Here is a 22,080-nt window from a genome sequence, read left to right on the forward strand (position 1 = left end):
ATTCTTTACACAGAATAAACAACTTTCATGATCATTAATGGCAGCATTCAACTCTTGGATTAATAAACATTCATATATATTCCCATCAACTGTTAGGATTTCAACATATAAAACACAACAAGAGAGAGGATGTCAACCTATAAACACATAGAAATAACAATGATTATTCAGTTATAACAATAATGCTGAATGGCATGCCTTGTTTGTATAAATGGCTTTATTATATATATTAAATATTCATTGATTTAACAAATATTTATTAAACACCAAAAAAAAAAAATTCAAGAATCCTACTCAAAAAAGCCAATGCCCTGCTGAAGTACCAGAAATCAAGAACATTTAAGGTTTTAATTCAACTGCGTTTTCTTGATTTTTAGACTTCTCCTCATTGGCAATTACCTGCAGTTTCCGGTGTTTCTGCTCATAGTCTAGTTTCTGGAAAAATCGTGGCTCCCGCAGTTTCTTTAGCTCCAGAGGAACCTGGTGGAGTCTCATTGTGTGGAGCACATCATGGCTTGGTTTGCTCCAGTAGTCAATGTCAAACTGTTTCAGGATGAACTCTTCATCAATGTTTGAACTTCCCTGGAAGAATATCACATTGCATGAATCAAGGACAAATGGTGAAATTCTTCTTTAATCTAAGGGAGGCATTTGACTATGGCTAGAGAAGAGGTAGCTTGGAAGAGAGGTAGAAAATGCTCAGTCAGCATTTACCAGAGACAAGAACTTCTGGGACTCCGGAGGGCTTTGTCAGTGCATTAAGAGACAACTTAGGGGGCGCCTGGATGGCTTGGTCGGTTAAGCGTCCGACTTCAGCTCAGGTCATGATCTCACGGTCCGTGAGTTCGAGCCCCGCGTCGGGCTCTGTGCTGACAGCTCAGAGCCTGCAGCCTGTTTCGGATTCTGTGTCTCCCTCTCTCTCTGCCCCTCCCCTGTTCATGCTCTGTCTCTCTCTGTCTCAAAAATAAATAAATGTTAAAAAAAATTTTTTTTAAATAAATAAAAAAAGAAAAGAGACAACTTAGCACCAGCCAGCATGAGTCCCTGAGCTGAGAAAAATTCAGTCGGTTTAATCATAAGCAGACTTCTGAGTGCATAAAGATGTGATACACACACACACACACACACACACACACACACTGAAATAGTACTCAGCCATAAAAAAGAATGAGATCTTGCCATTGGTGACAACATCAATGGATCCAGAAGGTATTGTGCCAAATGAATTGAGACAAACAGAGAAAGACATATGATTTCACCTATGTGTGGAATCTAAAAAGCAACACAAATGAACAAACAAACGAGAAAACAGAAAGTGACCCATAAATAGAGAACAAATCGGTGGTTGTCAGAGGGAGGGTGTGGGGGAATAGGCGAAATGGGTGAAGGGGACTGGGAAGTACAGCTTTCTAGTTATGGAAGGAATAAGTCATGGGGATAAAAGCTACAATATAGGAATATAATCAATAGTATTGTAGTAGCATTTTATGGTGACAGATGGTAACTACACTTGTGATGAACATAGCCAAATGTATAGAACTGGCAAATCACTATGTTGTACACCTGAAACTGAAATCAGATAAATGGATTCAGATAGAGGAGAGCAGCCAAGAGACAGAGAGAAGGCCTAACAACGTTTTAGCACCTAGATCCAGCTATACCTGAAACTCCCTGGATGGTTCCCTTTCTACCTTAATCCAGTCTGAACTATATTTCAGTCACCTGCCAATGAAATAGTCCTAAATAATACACTGACTAAAACTGATTAATGTTGTAAAAAAGGGAAGGAAGATTGCAAATCCTAGAAGGTCTTAAATCCAGTCAAAACCTAAGGAATCTATATCTACAGGGACTCAGGAACACAACCAAATAAGTAGGTTCTTAGAAGGAGGGAAAGAAAAGACTTTAATAACTAAGTCAAAAATCCATTTATGTCAGAAATACCTTTTGTGAAGGTTGTAGTTAAGCATAACTGCCCAAGTACTTAAATATAACAGAAAAACGAGTTGAAGAAGGAGTGAAGGACAGAAAGAAAGAAAGACATTGAAATAGAAAATAAAGATATGAAACAACAGAGTAGGGGAAATGAATAGTTATTAACCAAAGTATACAAACTTTCAGTTATAAGATGAGTAGTTCTGGGAATCTAAGTTACAGCATGGTGACTATAATTAACAATATTGTATTTAGGCTTGAAAGTTACCAAGAGAGTAGATCTTAAATGTTCTCACTGCACTCAAAAAAAGGTAATTATATGAGGAGATGGATGTATTAACTAACCCTATTGTGGCAATCATTTTGCAACGTGTGTGTGTGTGTGTGTGTGTGTGTGTGTGTGTAAAATTATCACATTGTACACCTTAAACTTACATAATGTTATATGTCAGTTATATCTCAATAAAGATGGCAAAGAAAGAGAGCCACTAAAAAGAAAGAAAGAAACAACAGCAATGTGACATATAAACAATAAACATTTGAATAGGCTGCAAGTTTGCAAACTTTCCAGAAACATCACCTACAGGACACATTTCTATTACAAATGGTGACAGAGTCATAAAGATTCCTTTATGACTTTGATTATTTATCATATGTGAACACTGTTTTTTAGTAATAGTAACTCCGAGCTTGACTTTAATGTTTATTTTTGAGAGACAGACAGCAAGCGACAGAGGGGCAGAGAGAGACGGAACACAGAATCTGAAGCAGGTTCCAGGCTCTGAGCTGTCAGCACAGAGCCCGATGTGGTGCTTGAACTCACAAACTGTGAGATCACGACCTGAACCGAAGTCAGACACTTAACTAACTGAGCCACCCAGACGTCCCGTGAGCTTGACTTTAAAAAGTAGGCTGGGGGCGCCTGGGTGGCGCAGTCGGTTGAGCGTCCGACTTCAGCCAGATCACGATCTTGCGGTCCGTGAGTTCGAGCCCCGCGTCAGGCTCTGGGCTGATGGCTCAGAGCCTGGAGCCTGTTTCCGCTTCTGTGTCTCCCTCTCTCTCTGCCCCTCCCCCGTTCATGCTCTGTCTCTCTCTGTCCCAAAAATAAATAAAAAACGTTGGAAAAAAAAATTTTTTAAAGTAGGCTGTAAGTGGGTGCCTGGGTGTCTCAGGCTGTTAAGCACCAGACTCATGATTTTGGCTCAGGTCATGATCTCATGGGTTGGTGAGTTCAAGCCCTGCATCGGGCTCCAGACTGACAGTGTAGAGCCTGCTTGGGATTCTCTCTCCTTCTCTTTCTGCCCCTCCCAGACTCAAGCTCGCTCTCTCTCTCTCTCTCTCTCTCAAAATAAATAAACTTAAAAAATAACAGTAGGTTGATGGGCGCCTGGGTGGCTCAGTCGGTTGAGCATCCGACTTCGGCTCAAGTCATGATCTCACAGTACGTGAGTCGAGCCCTGTGTCAGGCTCTGCGCTGACAGCTCGGAGCCTGGAGCCTGTTTCCGCTTCTGTGTCTCCCTCTCTCTCTGACCCTCCCCCGTTCATGCTCTGTCTCTCTCCATCTCAAAAATAAACATTAAAAAATTAAAAAAAAATAAAAGTAGGTTGTAAATCCTACTACTAACTTACAAAAGAAGTAGCCCAGTTGCAGAAGTCACTAACTCCTTTGCGTACATTTTCATGAAGAAGAGGACCATCTTGGTGTAGCAAATCTGTTTCACTTGGCTTCTTTTCTTTAAAAAGCCATTGACCTGGATGCGACCCAGGAGTCTTCTTGGGACTAAGGACAGTGAGATCACCAAAGAATCGCAACATGAGACACCATGAATCCAAATAGATTTCAAACACTATCTTGAGGGAAGAAGATGATAATGCAAGCATTTCAAACAGTCTCTCACAAGCTCACTAGGTCTACGTTAATTTTCCAAAAACCACATCCTCATTATCAGTATCATAAAGGCAAGTATATCATGATTAGTTATAATAATTAAAATGTATGCAGCATTTTACCATTATAAGTTGATTTTTTGAAACTATGAGTGCCATTTATTAAGACATGTGCCAGGTAAAAGTCCAAATTACTGTGCAAGGAGACAGCCAAAGCCAGGAGATATCCTTGACTTCTCTCTCTCTTGTCCCTAAAATCCAGCCCATTAATAAATCTCGTAGGTTTTAACTCTGTCTCTTTCTCTGGACTGTTGCAGTGCTCCTCACTGGTGTCTCTGATCTTCTCTTGGGGCCCGAACCTCCAACCGCTAATTCATCTCTGCACTGCAGTTAAAATAGTCATTTCAAAATATAAATCTGGCCGTATCAAATGCTGCTACCCTTCACCCTCAATTAAACCTCTCGATAGCTTCTTTTTTTAAATTGAGTTATAATTCCCATACCATAATACTTACCATTTCAAAATATACAATTCAGTGGCTTTCATATATTTACAAAGTTATGCCACCGATACCATGATCTCATTCTGGAACATCTTCATCACCCCAGAAAGAAGCTTGTAAGCATTGACAGTCATTCTTCATTTCCCCCATTCTCTCTGCTCCTGAAAACCAGAAATCTACATTCCACCTCTAAGGGTTTGCCTATTCTGGACAATTTATCTGAATAGAACCTTATACTATATGGTATTTTGTGTCTGGTTTCTTTCACTTAGCATAACATTTCAAGGTGTGTACATGCTATGACATGTATCAGGACTTTATCCCTTTTTATGGCTAAGATTCCATTGTTAGACCACATTTTGTTTATTTATCATCAGTTGATGGGCACCCGAGTTGCTGCCCCTTTGGGCTATTGGGCATGGTGCTGCTCTGAACATTCAGGTACAAGTTTTTGTGTTCAGTAGCTTCTTGTGACTCTTCCAATGAAGACCTAAGTCTTAACTCAGTTTCCAAGGCTCTTCATGGCCTGGTCCTTGCCTGTATCTCCAGATTCTTCTGGAATTGTGCCATCCTCCCTCACTCTCTGAGCTCCAGCCGTAGTGGCCTTCTCTCAGTTGCATGAATTCATCATGCTGCCTTCAGCCACGGACCCTTTGTACACGTTGTACCATCTGACTGCAACGCCTTCTGCATTTCCTCATCCCCCCCCTTATGTTTCAACACACATGTCCCTTCCTCAGGAAAGCATTCACATAGGCTTTCCCCAGAACCCACATTTCATTCCTGGCAACATGTACCTTCTTTTCACAGCACCTAAATATTAATTCATCCATCCACTCATTCAACAAGTATTTACTAAACACCAACTATGTACTAGGCACTGTCCTAGGCATTAGAATTTAGCTGTAAATAAAGCTTAGGCCCTGTCCTCACACAATTTGCAATTGATTAGGGAGAGACAGATAGGAAAGAGGTAAACATATGCCAGGTGATGGAGAGTGAGGACGGGGGCTTTTAATTTGTACAGAGAAATCCTTGCTACCAAAGTGATAGTTGAACAGAGACCCAAAAGTAGAAATTAATCAAGCCATGCAGATATCAAACTATGCAGACACCAGGCAGAAAAGAAAAGCGGGTGCAAAGGCTCCAAGGAATGAGCGTGTTAAGTGTGGATGAGGAACAGCAAAGAGGCCAGTGTGGTTGGAGGGGCAGGATTAAAGGACAGAGTAGCAGACAGTGAGGCCTGAGAGGTCACAGGGGGCCTGATCATAGGGATCTTAGAGGCAACTGTAGGACTCTGGGTTTTAATCTGAACGAGTAAGCAACTGGAGAATTTTTGTTAATCAGGCAAACAAAAACATAGCATTTGTTGTCATCACATATATCCTGCAGTAAATTTTTTTAAATTGAAGTACAGTTGATACACAATGTCTTATTAGTTTCAAGTACACAACACGGTGATTTGACATGTCTGTATGTTATGCTGTGCTCACCTCAGCTGTCACCGTGCAATGCTATTACAATACCATTGACTCCATTCCCTATGCTGTACCTTAACTGGAGAAGTTTGAGCACAGGAATGATGCTGAAAGAATCATTTTACCTATTGTGTGAAAAATAGACTGGGGCAGGGAGTGGGGGTAACTCCGGAAGCCGTGAGACTAGCTAGAAACTATTTCAATCATCCAGGCAAGAGCTGATGGTATCTTGGAATACAGTGACAGTAGTACTATAGCTGAGAGTCCAGATATATTTCAAAAGGAAAGCCATGAGGGTTTGTTGGCAGGTCGCAACTATTGTTTCAAAAGTAACTGGAAGAAGGGCATTGCCATTTACTGATCAGGAGAAGATGGAAGGGTGAGTAGTTCTGGGGAAGAAATCAAGAGTTCGGTTTTGACTCATTGAGTTTGAGATGCCAATTACACACCCAAGGACAAATGTTGAACATCCATATAAAGAGGGATTGGATGAGGTCACTTAGGTGTGAGTAAACATACAGAAAAGATGTCAGAGACTGATGCATTTAATATTAAAAGGAAGATGAGAAGGGACCAGCAAAACAAGGTTGGGGAGAGGGTCACTGAAGTAGGAGGAGAAACAAGAAAGGGTGTATTCAAGAGGCTAAGTGAAAAAAACTCTTTCAAGAAAGAGGACATCATCAATTTTGTCAACTGCTACTGACACATCAAGCATGATGATCACAGAGAAGTGATGAGGTGACACAGAGGTCAATGGTGACCTTGACCAAGGGCAGACCCGTTGCAGTGCTGATGAGTTAAAGAAAGAAGAGGAAGTAAGTATGAGCACCTTTTTCAAAGAGTTTGCTGTAAGGGAAAGGAGAGTCTGTGCTCAATGAGAGTTGTTTTGAAATGGAAGATATTAACTCATGCTATGGTAGGCTGATAACGGCCCTGAAAGAGATCAGGTACTAATCGTTGTACTTTACTTGGAGAAACCATCTATATAGATACAACTAATTTAAGGAGCTTGAGATGGTAAGATTATCCTGGATTACCTGGGTGGGCCCTAAATGCCATCACTAGTGTCCTTGTAAGAGGAAGGCAGAGGGAGGTTTGACACACACACACAGAGGAGAAGGGGATGTGAAGACAGAGCAGAGAGAGACTTGAAGATGTTGACCTTGAAGACTGGAGTGATGTGGCCACGGCCATGGAATACCAATAGCCAACAGAAGCTTGAAGAAGCAAGAAATGGATTCTCCCCTAGAGCCTCTGGAAGGAACATGGCCTGCTGATACTTTGATTTCAGCACAGTAATACTGATTTTGGATTTCTGGCCCCCCAAACTGTGAGATAATAAATTTCTGTTGCTTTAAACCACTAAATTTGTGTCACTTTGAGGTTTTTTTTGGGGGGAGGGGGATATTTTTAGAGAGAAAGAGCACAAGTGGGAGAGGGGCAGAGGGAGAGAGAGAGAGAGAGAGAGAGAGAGAGAGAGAGAGAGAGAGAGAATCTTAAGCAGGCTCCATGCTCAGAGAGGATCCCACGACCCTGGGATCATGACCTGAGCTGAAATCAAGAGTTGGACACGTAACCGACTGAGCCACCCAGGCACCCTCAATTCGTGTTACTTTGTACAGCAGCCACTGTACAAGAATATGCTAACAGAATATGCTAAGAGTATGCTGACAGAAAAACTTGCCATTACATACTTATACATTCATTTTATGATGATAATTTATTAAGATATTAGTTTTGTTCATTTCCTCTGTACTTTTACCTTCTCTCTTTTCAAGTAGATTACCCATTTGTTTTTCATTTCTTGCCCTGGAGATTTCTTCAGGGTTGACCAGGGAAACTGCCTGCAGTTAAAGGCACAGCCCGCACTGTGCAGAACCCCAAGCTCGTTGCAGCAGTCATGCTAGATGTGACAGGTGACGCAGGAAGACACGGGTGGGTGGACAGAGTGTACCACAAATGGCAAGAATAGACAGAAGAATGAGTCCCAAAGACCAGAAAGAAGTTAAAGATCCATTCTGCGATTATTGGGGACCTATCCCACTTTCTTATAGTGTAAGTAACGACCATGATTGAAAGTTTGCTACTCAGTGGGATGAGATGATATAAATAGAAAAAGGGAAGTGGTTTTTTGTAAACACATGGCTTTGTGAACTAAGATTCATACCTTCTGTCTGTACTCGTGCTCCCTTCCACAGCACACTGCAATCACCGTGAGGACAGGGTCCTAGCCTGATCACCACTAGGTCCTCAGAACCTAGCATCGTCCCTGGGTGCTCAGTAGTCCTGTGGTTTGTTGTTGTTGTTGTTATTTTGCATAAAGAAAACCAGCTAATAATTCACTGAAGATCCATTAACTCAAAGATACTCCTAGGGCCATACCAACCCACACTGTTAAAGTCTCCAAGGGGAGCCCTACTTAGAACACTCCTCTCTCTTCCTCAGCCAGGTTCTGAGCAAAATAATAATGGAAGCTAAAATATGACCTTTACTACTGACAGTGGCCATGTTGGAGCACATGGATCTAGGTTCAAAAGGACTTGTGAGTGAAATCCAGTAACAGGTGGACTGTCCCATGGGGACCCCAGCAGGGACTGGCTGGGGTGGGGCTCCCTTCAGGAAAGGGAGCTGCGTTTCCCATGGGCCATCTCGCTTCCTAGTGGAAGAAAGACAGAGTGTGCCCAGTCTCCCCAGTTTTACCAGGGGGTACACTCAGCAGCCAGAATGGTGGGGCTCCTGTCACCTTGTATGTCACTTTAGCAAACATGTATAATTTAATAAAAGCTCTTCGTGGCCATGGGCCTGGGTTCTCTGTGAGTGGTCTAGGGTCTGTGGGTAGGCTGCTCTCCAGTTCTCCCACACTCCCGAGGGCCCACCAGTGATATCATTTAAAGTCACAAGGCGAATTGGTATCCCAAATCTATTTTTGTCAAGCATATTTACCATGGCATTAACATTTTAGGTTAAATATTACATGACCTGGGAATAGAAGAGTGTGATACAAAGGAAGGTTGCTGTGAAAATTAAACAAGTGAATGTACAGGTATGTTTGAGGGTCAAATAGAATGTGTTGAAAGTACTTAAGCATCATCTTTTTTAAGAAGTTTTTAGTTTTTTTAGTTTTTTTTTTCCTGCCCTACAAACTACTAGTCCCAATCGTATTGAACAAAAGGGCTTTTGCCATAGATGATTCAAAGAGCCACTGTGAGCCAATGAATCCGGTTTTCTGCAGTTTTCCCCTTCCCGAACAGCTCTCCTACAGTCATATACACACACCCATGTTGTATTGCTGGATAATTCACATCCATTTATGAAGTAAACACTAAGAAGAGGACCCAAGGCTCCTCTCCTTTCTCCTTGGGAACTTAGTTATTTTGCTTCTCACAATTATTCCAAAGATGAGGGGCTTTGAGAAGGTCAGTCCTCGAAGGTTTCATCAGGTGACAGGAAAGAGCGAGGGGGTAAGGACAATACTTACAGTCCCGGGTGGATTTCAGTAGAATGTTTTTTTAAAAGTTTTGTCGGTTCCTTTGTTCTTTTCCTGATGCCCTGACAATAAGCCCAGGTGTCCTCCAGTTTCCTGACGGGATCCAGCACTTCCAGCACCTTTAATAAGAGCTACAAACAGAAAACAGCCTTGAAGAGAAGAAAAATGTGCTGAAAAATAAGGCTCCTTGATTCTAAAATGGACCAGACCAACAGCATGCCCCTCTGCTTTGCTTTTCCAGCCGGTTATGCCCTTCATCAGTTTCTGTGCAGGAACCGTGCCGGGCGCTGGGGTAAGCATCCACCGCCTAGACATTAGGCAGTGCCTCTAGAGGGCTTCTGTAGTTTTTGATGGCCGGGCGTCGATTCTTCCTCCTATACATAACAGTATCTAGATTTTTCTTTGGACCCCAGCCTCACTCCACAGGCAGGTCAGGTCAAGCAAGACCACAGTGACTGGTTTAGGAACAGGCACATAATCCAAAGTTTACTCACGGGAACTGCGCTATAGGATTTTGCTGGAAGCACGCATATAAAAAGAGGTGTTCTTGGTAGCATTTCAATCTAGAGCTGCTCGTGGCCATCATAATACCGCAGGAAGAGATCCTGCCTCAGAAAGAAGCCAACACACCCAGTTGGGGAGGTCAGACATGGAAATAGGGGCCACAATCCTACACACCGTCTGCAAGGATGTGGAAATTATCTGTTTGTCACAGGCTCCAAAGCTCTGGCCTGCAGGAGACAGTGGAGAAAAGCCCCAAGTGGAAAACAATTGATGAGAAATTCTAGTTGTCCTTTCTGTAAACTTCCCTGACATTTGTTTATACATTCGCTCATTCATTATGCACAAATATTGACTGAACACCAGGTATTGGTGGAATAAAGTCCCTGCCCTTGCAGAGATTTTATTCCAGTGAGGAGCCCAGTGGTGACAAGTGCTGTGATGAAAAACAGATCACAGTAAGGGATAGAGAATGAGAGTATAGGAAGTGTTATTTCATGAAACACGTGAGCAAAGATCTGAGGGAAGCGAAGGAGTGAGCCAGACAGATATGTGGGGGCAGGTGTCCCGGGCACGGAAGAGAGATCTGAACCAGCATGCTGGCTATGTTCACAGAACAGCCAGGAGGCCAGAGTGGCTGGAGCAGGGTGAGAGCAGAGGAGTAGGTGGTGAGGTTGGAGGAGGAACAGAGCAGGGGTGGGGCAGACAGCAGGCCGTGCAGGGCCTTTTGGACCATAGCAAGGACTTTAAGAAAGGGCCATCAGAGGGCTTAGCAGAGAAGTTTTCCTTCTTTTCTTTCTTTCTTTTTTTTTCTTTCTTTCTTTCTTTCTTTCTTTCTTTCTTTCTTTCTTTCTTCCTTTTCTTTCTTTCTTTCTTTCTTTCTTTCTTTCTTTCTTTCATTATATTTTGAGAGAGAGAAAGAGAACCTCATGCAGGTTCTACACCCAGCGTGGAGGCCCGGCTTAATTGCTGGACCCTGGGATCATGACCTAAGCCAAAATCGAGTCCAACGCTCAACTGACTGAGCCACCCAGACTCAGTTTACTTTTCTGAACAACTGCCATGCTGACTGACTTAGGGAACAGACTCCACGGGTGGGGGTGGGGTAGCAGGCACTGCTAGTTCCCTGCCCGATATCCATTCTGCCTTTTTTCTGAAATCTAACAGAACCGTGTTCTAGGTTTTGTTCAACACTGCAATGCGCCAACCAAGAAACTCAATTTTCTAGACTCCCCAGAAGCTAGAAGTGGTCAGATGAATGAGATGTTTACTAGGAAAGTTATTATTTGTCTAGTTAACCTTTGCCCCATTCCCCCTTCTTGTTTGAAAGGCAGACTTGATGCCTGGAGGTGTGGAAGCCATCCTGAGATCCAGGAACAAGAGACATACGTTAAGGATTGTGGAGCTTGGAATCAAAAGCAGCCCAGGACACTGGTGACATAATGGAGCTGCCCCCTCAACCCCAGGCTAGAGTCACAGAAGCAAGACTGGACAATTCCCCCCTTGGTTTCTCCCTCCAAAATATCCCAAGCAAAAGTAGGCTGGTAGAACGTTAAGGGAAAAGAAGTCAAATGTTTCTGGTTGGCTTCACAGGAAGCATAAGTTGGCCTCACAGGAACCAAAGGGAGTGGTGAGTATGTTGCTGGGAGCAGAGAAAGGAGGGCTCCCAGGAAAACCCAGGAAAACTCTCACCCCCGGGGGTGTTCATCGTCCTCTTCCCTACATAAACATGTCACCCCCTCGAGAGAACTCCCAGGCAACTAAGGAGAATTATTTTCAAGGTCCTCCCACACCCCTAGGTCAGGAGGTCACCTCAACAGGCATGTCTTCCCCCAGATTCGGGTAGAGAGCCAAGGGGTGCGGGGTCAGCTGGGCTTGAACATCCGCCAGGAAGGCCTTCTGTGCCTGCTGGGCTGGCGAGAGCTTGGAAAACGAGGCTGCTTCCTTGGGCCGCCTGTGCTGCCTCTTCTTTGGGGCAGGTCGAGGAGCTGTGGGATGAATCTGGGGGAGAAAGGCCTCCTGAGGACCCTGAGTGATCAGACCCTCACAAGGTGGGCAGCCTTTCCTGAAGTCATCCAGTCCCTTCTTCACAAATATCCATCGCAGGCTGTTCAGGGAGGTGGGGCACGTTGGCCTGTGCTTGTGCTTTCTGTAACACTTGGAAGGTAGATTCTCTTTGTACCTAGATGAAAACACACCACAGGGATAGGGGTGGGAACAGAGGTTGGACACAGGTTGGAAGAAGGCTGACCTCCACCTTTCTTTTATTTCTTTTTTCTTTTTTTTAAAAATGTTTATTCATTTTTGAGAGAGAGCGTGTGAGCAGGGGAGAGACAGAGAGAGAAGGACACAGGAAGATCTGAAGCAGGCTCTACGCTGACAGCAGCGAGCCCCATGCAGGGCTCATCAAACTCATGAACTGTGAGATCATGACCTGAGCCAAAGTCAGGCACAACCAACCGAGCCACCCAGGTGCCCCCGGCCTCCACCTTTCTTGAGGAGGTGAGATAGGGGAGGAAGGGTTCTGTGGAGAGGGTCCAACGAAGCAGACTCCTGCCTCAGGGCACATTATCACTGGTCTGTGCAAGGCTCCTCCCCTGTTTCCTTGAGTCCGTGTTATCCCACATCCCATTCTCATTGCTCTCTCTGCACAGGCAAACCATTCTCACAGATTTAAGACAAACCCTTTTGGGGAACGTGGGTGGCTCAGTTGGTTAAACCTCTGACTTTGGCTCAGGTCATGATCTCATGGTTCGTGGTTGGAGCCCCGCATTGGGCTCTATGCTGACAGCTCGGAGCCTGAAGCCTGTTTCGGATTCTGTATCTCCCTTTCTCTCTGCCCCTCCCCTGCTTGCACTCTGACTCTGTCTCTCAAAATTAAACATTTAAACATATTTTTTAAATAAATAAATAATAAAACAAACCCTTTTGCTTGTATGTTCCTTATGATATCTGTGTTGTCTTTTTACACGCATGTATTCTTAATTTACATAAATGGTACTATTCTGTTTCTTACTCGTTTGCCAGGCACCATATTATAAAGGCCCGTCCATGTAAATCTAATTCTTTATTACCAACCTGCTGCCACCATGGTTCATCTATCCACTCTCCTTGTGAAGGACACTTACAAGCTGCAGCTACTCTGGCGACTTTTTCTTGTCCTTTAAAGGACCACAGTGCCACAGTGGCAAGAACCTGGACCCCAGTGACAACTAACTAGCCGAATGACCTTGGCACATCATTGAACCTCTGTGGGCCTCAGTTAACCTCCTAAACTCAGAGGGTCAAAGGTTGCAAATTGGCAATCCATGGGCTGCATGGGGGGCCTACAAACCTGTCATTTGGTCCCTTTTCTGTTTGAATAAGAATTATAATGGTTAACACACATCAAGGACTTTTCTATAACAGGCATGTTCTAGTGCTTTACATGTATTAACTTATTTAAATCTCATAACAATCCAATGAAGTGGGTACCATGTACTATTTCCATATATTAAGGAAATTGCGGCACAAAGAAGTTTAAAAACAAAACAAACACTTGTGAAAGATCCCACAGGTAATAAGTCCTAGAGGTGGGATTTTAATCCAGGTAGTGTGACTCCAGAGCAAGGTGTTTAGCCACATCGCTAGAGCTTCTGACATATAAAAAAAGTTCACATGAATAATCTAGAATAAAAATCAGGCTCTTCTGGGGACACTGGGTCCACTTTTCCATGGAGCTGCAATTGGCACAGGGGTACCTTCTATAGATGAGTCCTACACCCTCTTATTCACAGTCTCTCCCTACTGCTTTATTACACCCAGTCTGTTTCAGTCAATCTCCTTACCCACCAGGTCCCTGTTTGCACTGAGCTGTTAGGACATAAAGATGAGATGGAAGAGGTTGACAGAAGAAAAATGAGACCAGTTCCTGGACAATCTAACACTCCCAGACATTGCCTAAGTCAGGACTTACAGACAGGTCACTCATTATCTTAATACCCTGCCCTAGTCAGATACTTCTATATTATTGCTGTCTTTCTCTGAAGCCTCTTCCACCTCCAGACCCCTTTCATCTGTAATGGCTCATTACACCTAATCTACTCCTTTTACACTCATCCTTACAGGCCCAAAGCATTTTTAAGAGCATTCAGCTCGGGGAACCAGATGGCTCACTCCGTTACACATCTGCCTCTTGATTTCCGGCTCAGGTCATGATCTTGCGGTTGTGGGATCAAGCCCAGGTCATGCTCTGCACTGAGTGTGCAGCCTCCTTGAGATTCTCTCTCTCCATTGTCTCCCTCTGCTCCTCCCAGGCTTATGCTAGCCTCTATCTCTCAAAAAAAAGGAGGTTCCAGCTTGAGCCCTCTTCTTTTCTTGTGAGTCCTAGAAACTTCTTGCTTGCTGCGTGTGCGTGCGTTTGGGCTTAAACCAGTTCTACTGTGCAGATCTAGAATGAAAGGCTACGAAAAGTTGCTCTTGGAAACGAATAAATCATTCTCAAATAGCTAAGTGGTGGGGGTGTTGAAATTACATCGAACCTTGCAATTTGCTGACCCATTCGGCATGACCTACTAGCAAGTAACTTTCTTAATATTAGATATCTTTACAGAGTTTATGTTCCATACATTTACAACTAACTCAAACACCCAAGCACTTCACACAATCAAATCTGATGCCTGGTATTTTTGCTAAAGAACAGTTCTACAACTCCAAACGGGGATAGTATGGCAGCCAGCTCAAACCTCATAGCATGTCGGATCTGGCAGAACCTGAAGGAAATCCAGGCTACCTCCTCCCTTCTAAATGAAGAAACTGAGTTCTGAGAGGCTAACAGGAAACCAGTGCAGCACGAGAGCTTCCTACCACTCTGTTTTGCCTCTTGTAGCTAAGAAACGTGGCTCTGCATTTTGTTAAGTTTATGAAAAAAAACTTGACCCAGAAAGTAAAACTGAAAACATTTTTTTTCCCTAAACATTGACTATTTTCAGAGTTACTAGCATATGCTCCATAGATATCTCCATTTTTAAGAACTGCAAAAGAGATGGGGTGCCTGGGTGGCTCAGTTGGTTAAGCATCGGACTTTCGGCTCAGGTCATGATCTTGAGGTCTGTGAGTTCAAGCCCCGCGTTGGGCTCTGTGCTGACACGTCAGAGCCTGGATCCTGCTTCGGATTCTGTGTGTGTCTCTCTCTCTGCCCTCCCCCAGTCCCCCCCACACACACCCTGCTTGCTCTCTTTCTCTCTCAAAAATAAAATATTAAAAAAAATTGCAAAAGAGTATTGGGCATTTATCCTAAAGAAATGACAACTTATGTTTGTACAAAAACCTGAACACAAATGTTGACAGCAACAGCCAAAAGCTAGAAGCACCTGAATCTCCTTCAATAGGTGAAACAAATAAACAGTCATACAACCATACGAGCAATAAAAATGAACAACCCGCTGATACACAGTGTCCTGTTAGCAGCCTTATGCTGACGGAAAAAAAGCCCATCTCAAAAGGTGTTACACTGTATTACTCTACTTGTCTAACATCCTCAAAAGAACAGAGTTACAGAAATGAAGAACAATTGTGGTTGCTAAAGGTTGGGGGTGGGAAAAGGAGTGCTGATAAAGGGGTTGCAAGAAGTAGTTCCCTCGTGGTGAGGAAATACTTTTGTATCTTGGTGAATACATATGACAAAATTTTATAGAAGTACACACAGAACTGCAAGCAAAAGCTGATGAAATCCAAGTAAGGCCTATAGCCTAATATATTGTGCCAATGCCCGTTTCCTGCTTTGGTAATGAAATACAGTTGCGTAAGATGGCACCCCTGGAAGCAGCTGGGGGAGGGGTGCGTGGGACCTCTGTGCTATTTTTGCAACTTCTTGTGCGTCTATAATTATTTCAGTACAAAAACTTTGAAAATGTGGGAAAAAAGATTCCCAAAGGGTTGATAATTGCTAAAATGCATACGGTACACACTCTATGTCAGTAACTGCTTTACATGTGACATAGCAGTTAATCCTCACGACGATCATATAAAGGTGATTCATTTTGTTGTTCCCATTTTACAGTTAAGCAAACTGAGCCCAGAAGCAGCAAGTAACTTGTCTAAGGTCGCTAGGCAAACAAGAAGAGAATTGACCTTCGACTCCAGCCTTTCTGATTCTAGACTCTGGAATCAACTACCATACCGGGCTGCCTCCGAGAGAGCCGAATTCCATTCTCATAAATAGCTCAAGGAATCCGCAAAGTCAAAAAGTCTTGGGTTCCTGCCCTGTGGCTGTGACACCATCCATTCAAAATGGCAGCAGACCGCCCCAGTATGTGAGGCACTCCCCCCCCCCCACCCCGCCCCCAAGCACAGGCTCAGTCACAAGGTGGGTGGCCAAAGGCTCCAGATCCAATTGGCTAACCCGCAGAAGGGTGGGTGGTAAGCTAAACCAGTCTCCGCAGAGGACTCTGTGGCCATCAGTTTCCCATCCGGAATGGCCATGTCAATCTACATCCCCTGGGAGGTTGGGAGCAAAACAGAAAAAAAGTGTGCTTTGCGACAGGAGCATCAAGCGTTTATTATCTCACATGATAATCATTTAGGTGCCGAGGACCTTGTGGAGAAAAGACGAGCAGCATGCCCAGCAGAGCCCTCCTTGGCCATTTGCCGCCCCGCCCCGCCACCGCCGCCCCTACCCCCAGCAAGCACCGGGTGCAGGCGCCCCCTCGCGGCACCAGTGGGGTGCGCCTCGCCTGGGCGGGGCGCGCTTACCGGGGCCCGCAGTCCCTGCCCACTGGCACGCGGGTTGGCGCCCCGGGCCCACACAGCCGCTTGTGGTCGTCCATGATGTCCCTGGCTCCGCGACGACAGCCGGGCCTTCGTGGTGTGTATTCCCAGCCACTCGGGTCGCTAGGAGACCGCCTGGCTGTGCGCTGGCCAGATTAGCGCCGGATGGCCCAGGCGCCCCCTGGCGCACCCCGGTTTCCCCCGGGAGCGCGCTGCCCAGCCCCCACGTCGCACCCGATTCTCCAATGCCTGGGGCGGTGGACCGTGGTGGGGGGGGGGGGGGGAGGCAAGAGAAAAGGATCAGGTCTTTGGTTTAAAAGTGTTTTAATCTGTTGGGAAGGCATCTTCTTCCCACTGAAATTTACCGTAGGCTGGGCCATGCCCATTTTTCAAAAAGGGTTTGTTGAAGGAAAGGAAGAAGGCAGCTGGAGACATAGTGATGAAATTTGAAGTGGGGTCCCTGAGCAAAGGGCTAGGAAAGAATTCTTGAGACTTTTTTGGTGCAGAAAGGTGATTTTATTATAGCATGGGCACAGGACCCGTGGGCAGAAAGAACTGCACTGGGATTGTGGGGAGTGACTGATTATATACTTTTTAAGTTTGTGGAGGGAGGGAGATAGAGATAAATTAAGTTTCTAAGGAATTTTGGAAGCAGGGCTTTCAGGGCCTTGAAGGGCTAGCTGCTGTTAAGATAAGGTTAGTCTTTAGTAAAACGTAAACACTAGGCACTAAGGCTGCCAGGAGTTCCTTGAGGAAGGTCACACCCTGCCTGTTTCAGGTGGCTATCAGTGGGCTGCAAGCTGTAAAGAGATTTAATTTAAGCTACATTTCTCTTGCCTTTGTTTCCCTCATCAATAGCAAGAGAAAAAGAGTGGAAAGGGAAGGAAGGCGATAGACTGCTGACAGTGGGAAAGCCTTTTAGCATGCAATGTTTTCTTGGAGGTTTTGCAAATCCCTGAGCTTCACTGCCTTCATAAACTGAGGACTGAATACTCCTGTCTAGTCACCAGCTGGTTACCAGAATCCCTTCCAGCTCTTGTGTTATTTGATTCTTCTGCCTGGATCCACTTGCGATGGTGAAGTTACCATCCTGTTGTGCCTGGCAGGCAGTTGCCCATGTAAGTGTGGATAGCATGAGGCTGTGTGTTTCGCTTTGTTAAGTTCTCTTACTACTTGTGAGTAGTAAATATTAAACATTGCTTCCGAGGAAATAGCAGCAAAACATGCTCCTGTCCCCAAATGTTAAATTGTATTTAACATGTTTCTGTTACCGTGGGATAATTTTCGTAGTCATTTAAAGATGCGTCTTCTCATCTTCCAACTCTCTGGGAATATATTAGCTTCACCTTTGGAAATCTGTTCAGTATCTGGGTAGTAATCAAAGTTGCTCTGCTTGATGCTAGTGTCACCGGACAGAATCAGGTCCGAACTCGTGTATGGCTGCCTGAAGCTGGAAAGTCCACATTCAGAGACAAGTGGTGGTAGGAAGGAAAGGTTGCTTTATTCATGAAGCCAGCAGTGTGGGGAGTGTGGGCAGATGGGGGGCTAAAGTCTCAAAGACCATCTTCCCCATCCAGGTGAATCTGGAGGGGTTTCTTGTTTTGTTTTGTTTTGTTTTGTTTTGTTTTGTTTTGTTTTTAAAGGGGAAGGCCTGGGGAAAAGGGAGGGGGATTACGTGCCGGAGAAGCAGGTGCCCACTCGGTTAGTTGTATGCCCTCGTGACCCTGAACAGACTTGCTGGCATCGTGGCAGCTGTTTTCGAATATCAGGTCCCTATCTTCCGGGAAAGCTTCGTCCTTCACTTCTCAAGGCCATTGGTCTGCCAATCTCAACGTAAGTTAGTTCCGCTACAGATCAAGAGACTTCAATCAGCAAGCAAGAAGTGCATGAGCTTGAGGCAGGTTAACCCTTAACCCTGGCTGGAGTGCTGTTCCACTAGTTCCAGCACCTTCATTTGCTATTGCCGTCCAGCTCCCTTTTCTGTGCCGTGTGAGCCCTGGAGTCTCACCACCTGAGATGAATCCTGATTCAACTAGCTAATCATTGCGCACCCCTGGGCACAATTACTTAGACTTCTTTTTAACTCCATTGATTTTCTAGTCTGAAATGGAGGAAATAACAGTATCTCCTTATAAGGGTTACTGTTGGATCAATGAGACGATGAATGTAAAGCACTTAGCAGTGCTGGCAATTAAGAATCCCTCAGTAAGTGCTGAGCGGTAGTATTATCTCAGCTGTGAACTGGGGGTAGTAATGTTTGCCCTGCCTGCTTCACAGAGTTGCTATAAGAGTCAGTTAACGGAGAAAGCTACACATGCAATCGTTATAAAGAGTCTGATTGAGTGTTTTCATTATCTTTGATAATATCTTTCATGTTCATTTGTTTGATTGCACACTCAAGCTTCTATTACTTTGAGGAGGTAGTATTTTTTCACAAGACTGAGGGTGAGGGATTATGTCTGTCATGCTCCTAATACTGTGCCTGGCATATAGGAGATACTTACTCAACAAATATTGTCTGGTATGGACATCGTAGGCCCTAGGGATGCAATGGGGAATAAAACAGACTTGGTCCTTGTCAGCTTGATTCTTAGGTGCTAGTGTTTGTTGCATGAACTAATCAGAAACCACCTATTCCGTGGCTTTTGCATCCTCACAAGTTGGTTTTTGTTCCATGTAGGAACTTTCACTCCATATCTAGTAGTAGACAAATAGCATCCTTTTTATTTCGTCACATTCTATACCTTAATTATACTCATTACTCACGGAATCGCTCATTCATTCTCTCTGTGTCTCTCTTTTGCAACACAAAAGTAAAATGTGTTCCATATAGTAATCTAATGAGCAGATGTTATTTAAGAGAGAGGATAATGAGATTCTAGGTGTTTTTCCTCTCGTTGTTGCCAGTAGAACCATTTTATTTCCAAATAGGATTACTCAAATACCCATAACAGGGTTGCCAAACACTATTACTGCATCCTTCCCCCCAGCAAGGACTAATTACTGTCTCTGTAGCATTCTATTACATACGCAGCAATACTTGGTTCATAGTACTTCCCAGAAAAAAACAAGAAAAAAAAAAGCACTGGAACAACAAAAGCAACAGAACATTAAGCTGAGAAATCGTAAAGTGGTCCTGGAAATTATAAAGCAGAAACCTTTGGCATCTGTACAAAATATTACCAGTCATTCCTTCAGGACTTCATGGAGTCTAGACAACTGTACCCTCAGCCCAGTTCTCACAGCATTTCTACGGATAAATTCACAGTGTCCATGAGCTCACCAACAAAAATAAAATCCACGAGGAGACAAGGCACAATGACTAAGAAACAGCAGAAAAAACAAAGAACAGAATCTTATCTACAGAAACTTTATGTACTGGGATGTTCAGATACAGAATCTATGTAAATAAGATTAGTGATGTACAAATATGTTTAGGTACCTAAAATAAGCATGTTTAGTGTGTTTTGGAAATAATAGAGGGAGTTAGAAATATGAGCAAAGTACAAGAAACTATTTTTGAAAGAAATTTGAAAAAGAACCAGATAGAACTTACAGAAATGTAAAATATAATCCTTTCAGTTAAAAACTCTATGGACTGGTTAAACTGATTAGTCCAGCTAAAGAGAGATAACTCTGAATAAATGAGAGATAGCTCTAAATAAATGCTAAGAGTACAGCACAAAGAGGTAAAGAAATAGAAAACATGGAAGAGAAGAAAGTTGAATACATGGAGGAAAGTGTGAGAAGGTCTACCATGCTTCTCATCAGATTTCCATAAGAAGATGGTAAAGAGACAATATTTTAACAGATAATGACTGAGAATGTTCCAGAATTTTTTAAAGACACACATCTTCAATTTCAGGAAGAACTGTGGACCCCAAATAAGATAAATAAGAGGTATACCTGGCTGGCTCAGTTGGTGGATGATGTGAGTCTTAATCTCAGGGTTGTGAGTTCGAGCCCCACTTTAGGTGTAGAGATTACTTAAAAATAAAATATTAAAAAAATATATTTTCAGACAAAAACTGTCAGAATTTATCAACAGACCATAACTAAAGAAAATTCTAAAGGTTGCCTTTAAGATAAAATGACTCCCAAAATGAATATTAGAAGTGAGATGGGGGAGGTGCCTGGATGGCTCAGTCGGTTAAGCGTCTGACTTCAGCTCAGGTCATGATCTTGCAGTTCGCGAGTTCGAGCCACGAATCAGGCTCTGTGCTGACAGCTCAGAGCCTGGAGCCTGCTTTGAATTCTGTGTCTCCCTGTCTGTCTGCCCCTCCCCTGCTTGCTCGCTCTCTCTCTCAAAATAAAAATAAACATTAAAAAAATTTTTTTTTTTTAATTTTTTTTTTTTATGTTTTATTTTATTTTTGAGACAGAGAGAGACAGAGCATGAGTGGGGGAGGGTTAGAGAGAGAGGGAGACACAGAATCCGAAGCAGGCTCCAGGCTCTGAGCGGTCAGCACAGAGCCCGACGCGGGGCTCGAACTCACAGACGGTGAGATCGTGACCTGGGCCGAAGTCGGAAGCGCAACCGACTGAGCCACCCAGGCGCCCCAAACATTAAAAAATTTTTAAAAAGAAGTGAGAATGTTAAGCAGAGGAAATTATAAATATGTAGGTATTCTTTTAAAAGGGGGGTTGTATAAAATAATAATAAAGTCCAGTTGGCAGAGATAAACAAAAAGGAATTATCTGAAATACTAAATTATTTTATTTAATAGAGAAGAAGGTAAATATATTGATTAAAGTAATATAAAGAAAGATGTACCAGGAAGGTATTAACCAAAAGAAACAATGCAACTATATTACTATCAGACAGAATAGACTGACAAAAAGACAAAAATATCATTAGAGATATGCGAACATTTTTAAAGGTATAATTATGCAAAATGATAAAAGGTTCAATTCACACACATACATACATACTAGATAGAGATATACAATTCTGAACTTATATGCACTAACGACATTGGTTAAAATATAAAAGGAAAAATTGATAGGCCTACAAAGAGAAGTTGATTAAAATTCTATCCTAATGAAAAGATTTTAATACAGCTCTCATTAACAAATCAAACAGACAAGAAAAGCAGTGAAGACAAAGAATTTAAAGCCTGATCTAATGTATATATGTAAAACTTTGCATCCAACATCACAGAAAACACATTCTTCTCAAAATATGTAGAACATTATATTTGCAAATTCATAAAGCAAGTTTTAACATATCTGAGTTGATGTAATTTAACCCACATCCCTGATCAGAATGCAGTTAAGTTAAATATCAATAATAAAATCAGGGGCACTTGGGTGGCTCAGTCAGTTGAGCATCCGACTCCTGATTTCAGCTCAGGTCATGATCCCAGAGTCCTGGGATTAAGCCCCACTTGGGACTTGGGATTCTCTCTCCCTCTCCTTTTGCTCCTTTCCCCTGCTCATGGGTGCGCTCTCCCTCTTTCTAAAATAAAAAAATTTTTAAATAATAAATTGATGTCACTTAAAAAATAATAACAAATATAAAATCATACTTGAAACCATTTAT

At 43.3% G+C, this 22,080-nt stretch overlaps 1 protein-coding gene across 2 annotated transcripts in view; it reads right to left on the reverse strand.

Moving 5' to 3' along the window:
- FAM47E (family with sequence similarity 47 member E) overlaps window positions 1-16,734 on the reverse strand; it is a 36,685-nt gene extending 19,951 nt beyond the window's left edge. For both annotated transcript variants that reach the window (XM_019467094.2, XM_053901473.1), the window contains exons 1-5: window positions 16,524-16,734; window positions 11,604-11,973; window positions 9,282-9,421; window positions 3,565-3,715; window positions 400-582 (exon numbers count right to left, since the gene is read on the reverse strand). In XM_019467094.2, coding sequence (XP_019322639.2) covers window positions 400-582; window positions 3,565-3,715; window positions 9,282-9,421; window positions 11,604-11,973; window positions 16,524-16,597 — 918 coding nt within the window. In that variant the 5' untranslated portion in view covers window positions 16,598-16,734. The remainder of the gene's footprint in view (window positions 1-399; window positions 583-3,564; window positions 3,716-9,281; window positions 9,422-11,603; window positions 11,974-16,523) is intronic.
- Window positions 16,735-22,080: the final 5,346 nt, after the last annotated feature.

Source organism: Panthera pardus, unplaced genomic scaffold (genome assembly GCF_024362965.1).
Source record: "Panthera pardus isolate Hobbes unplaced genomic scaffold, ASM2436296v1 HiC_scaffold_13, whole genome shotgun sequence".
NCBI classification, from domain to species: domain Eukaryota; kingdom Metazoa; phylum Chordata; class Mammalia; order Carnivora; family Felidae; genus Panthera; species Panthera pardus.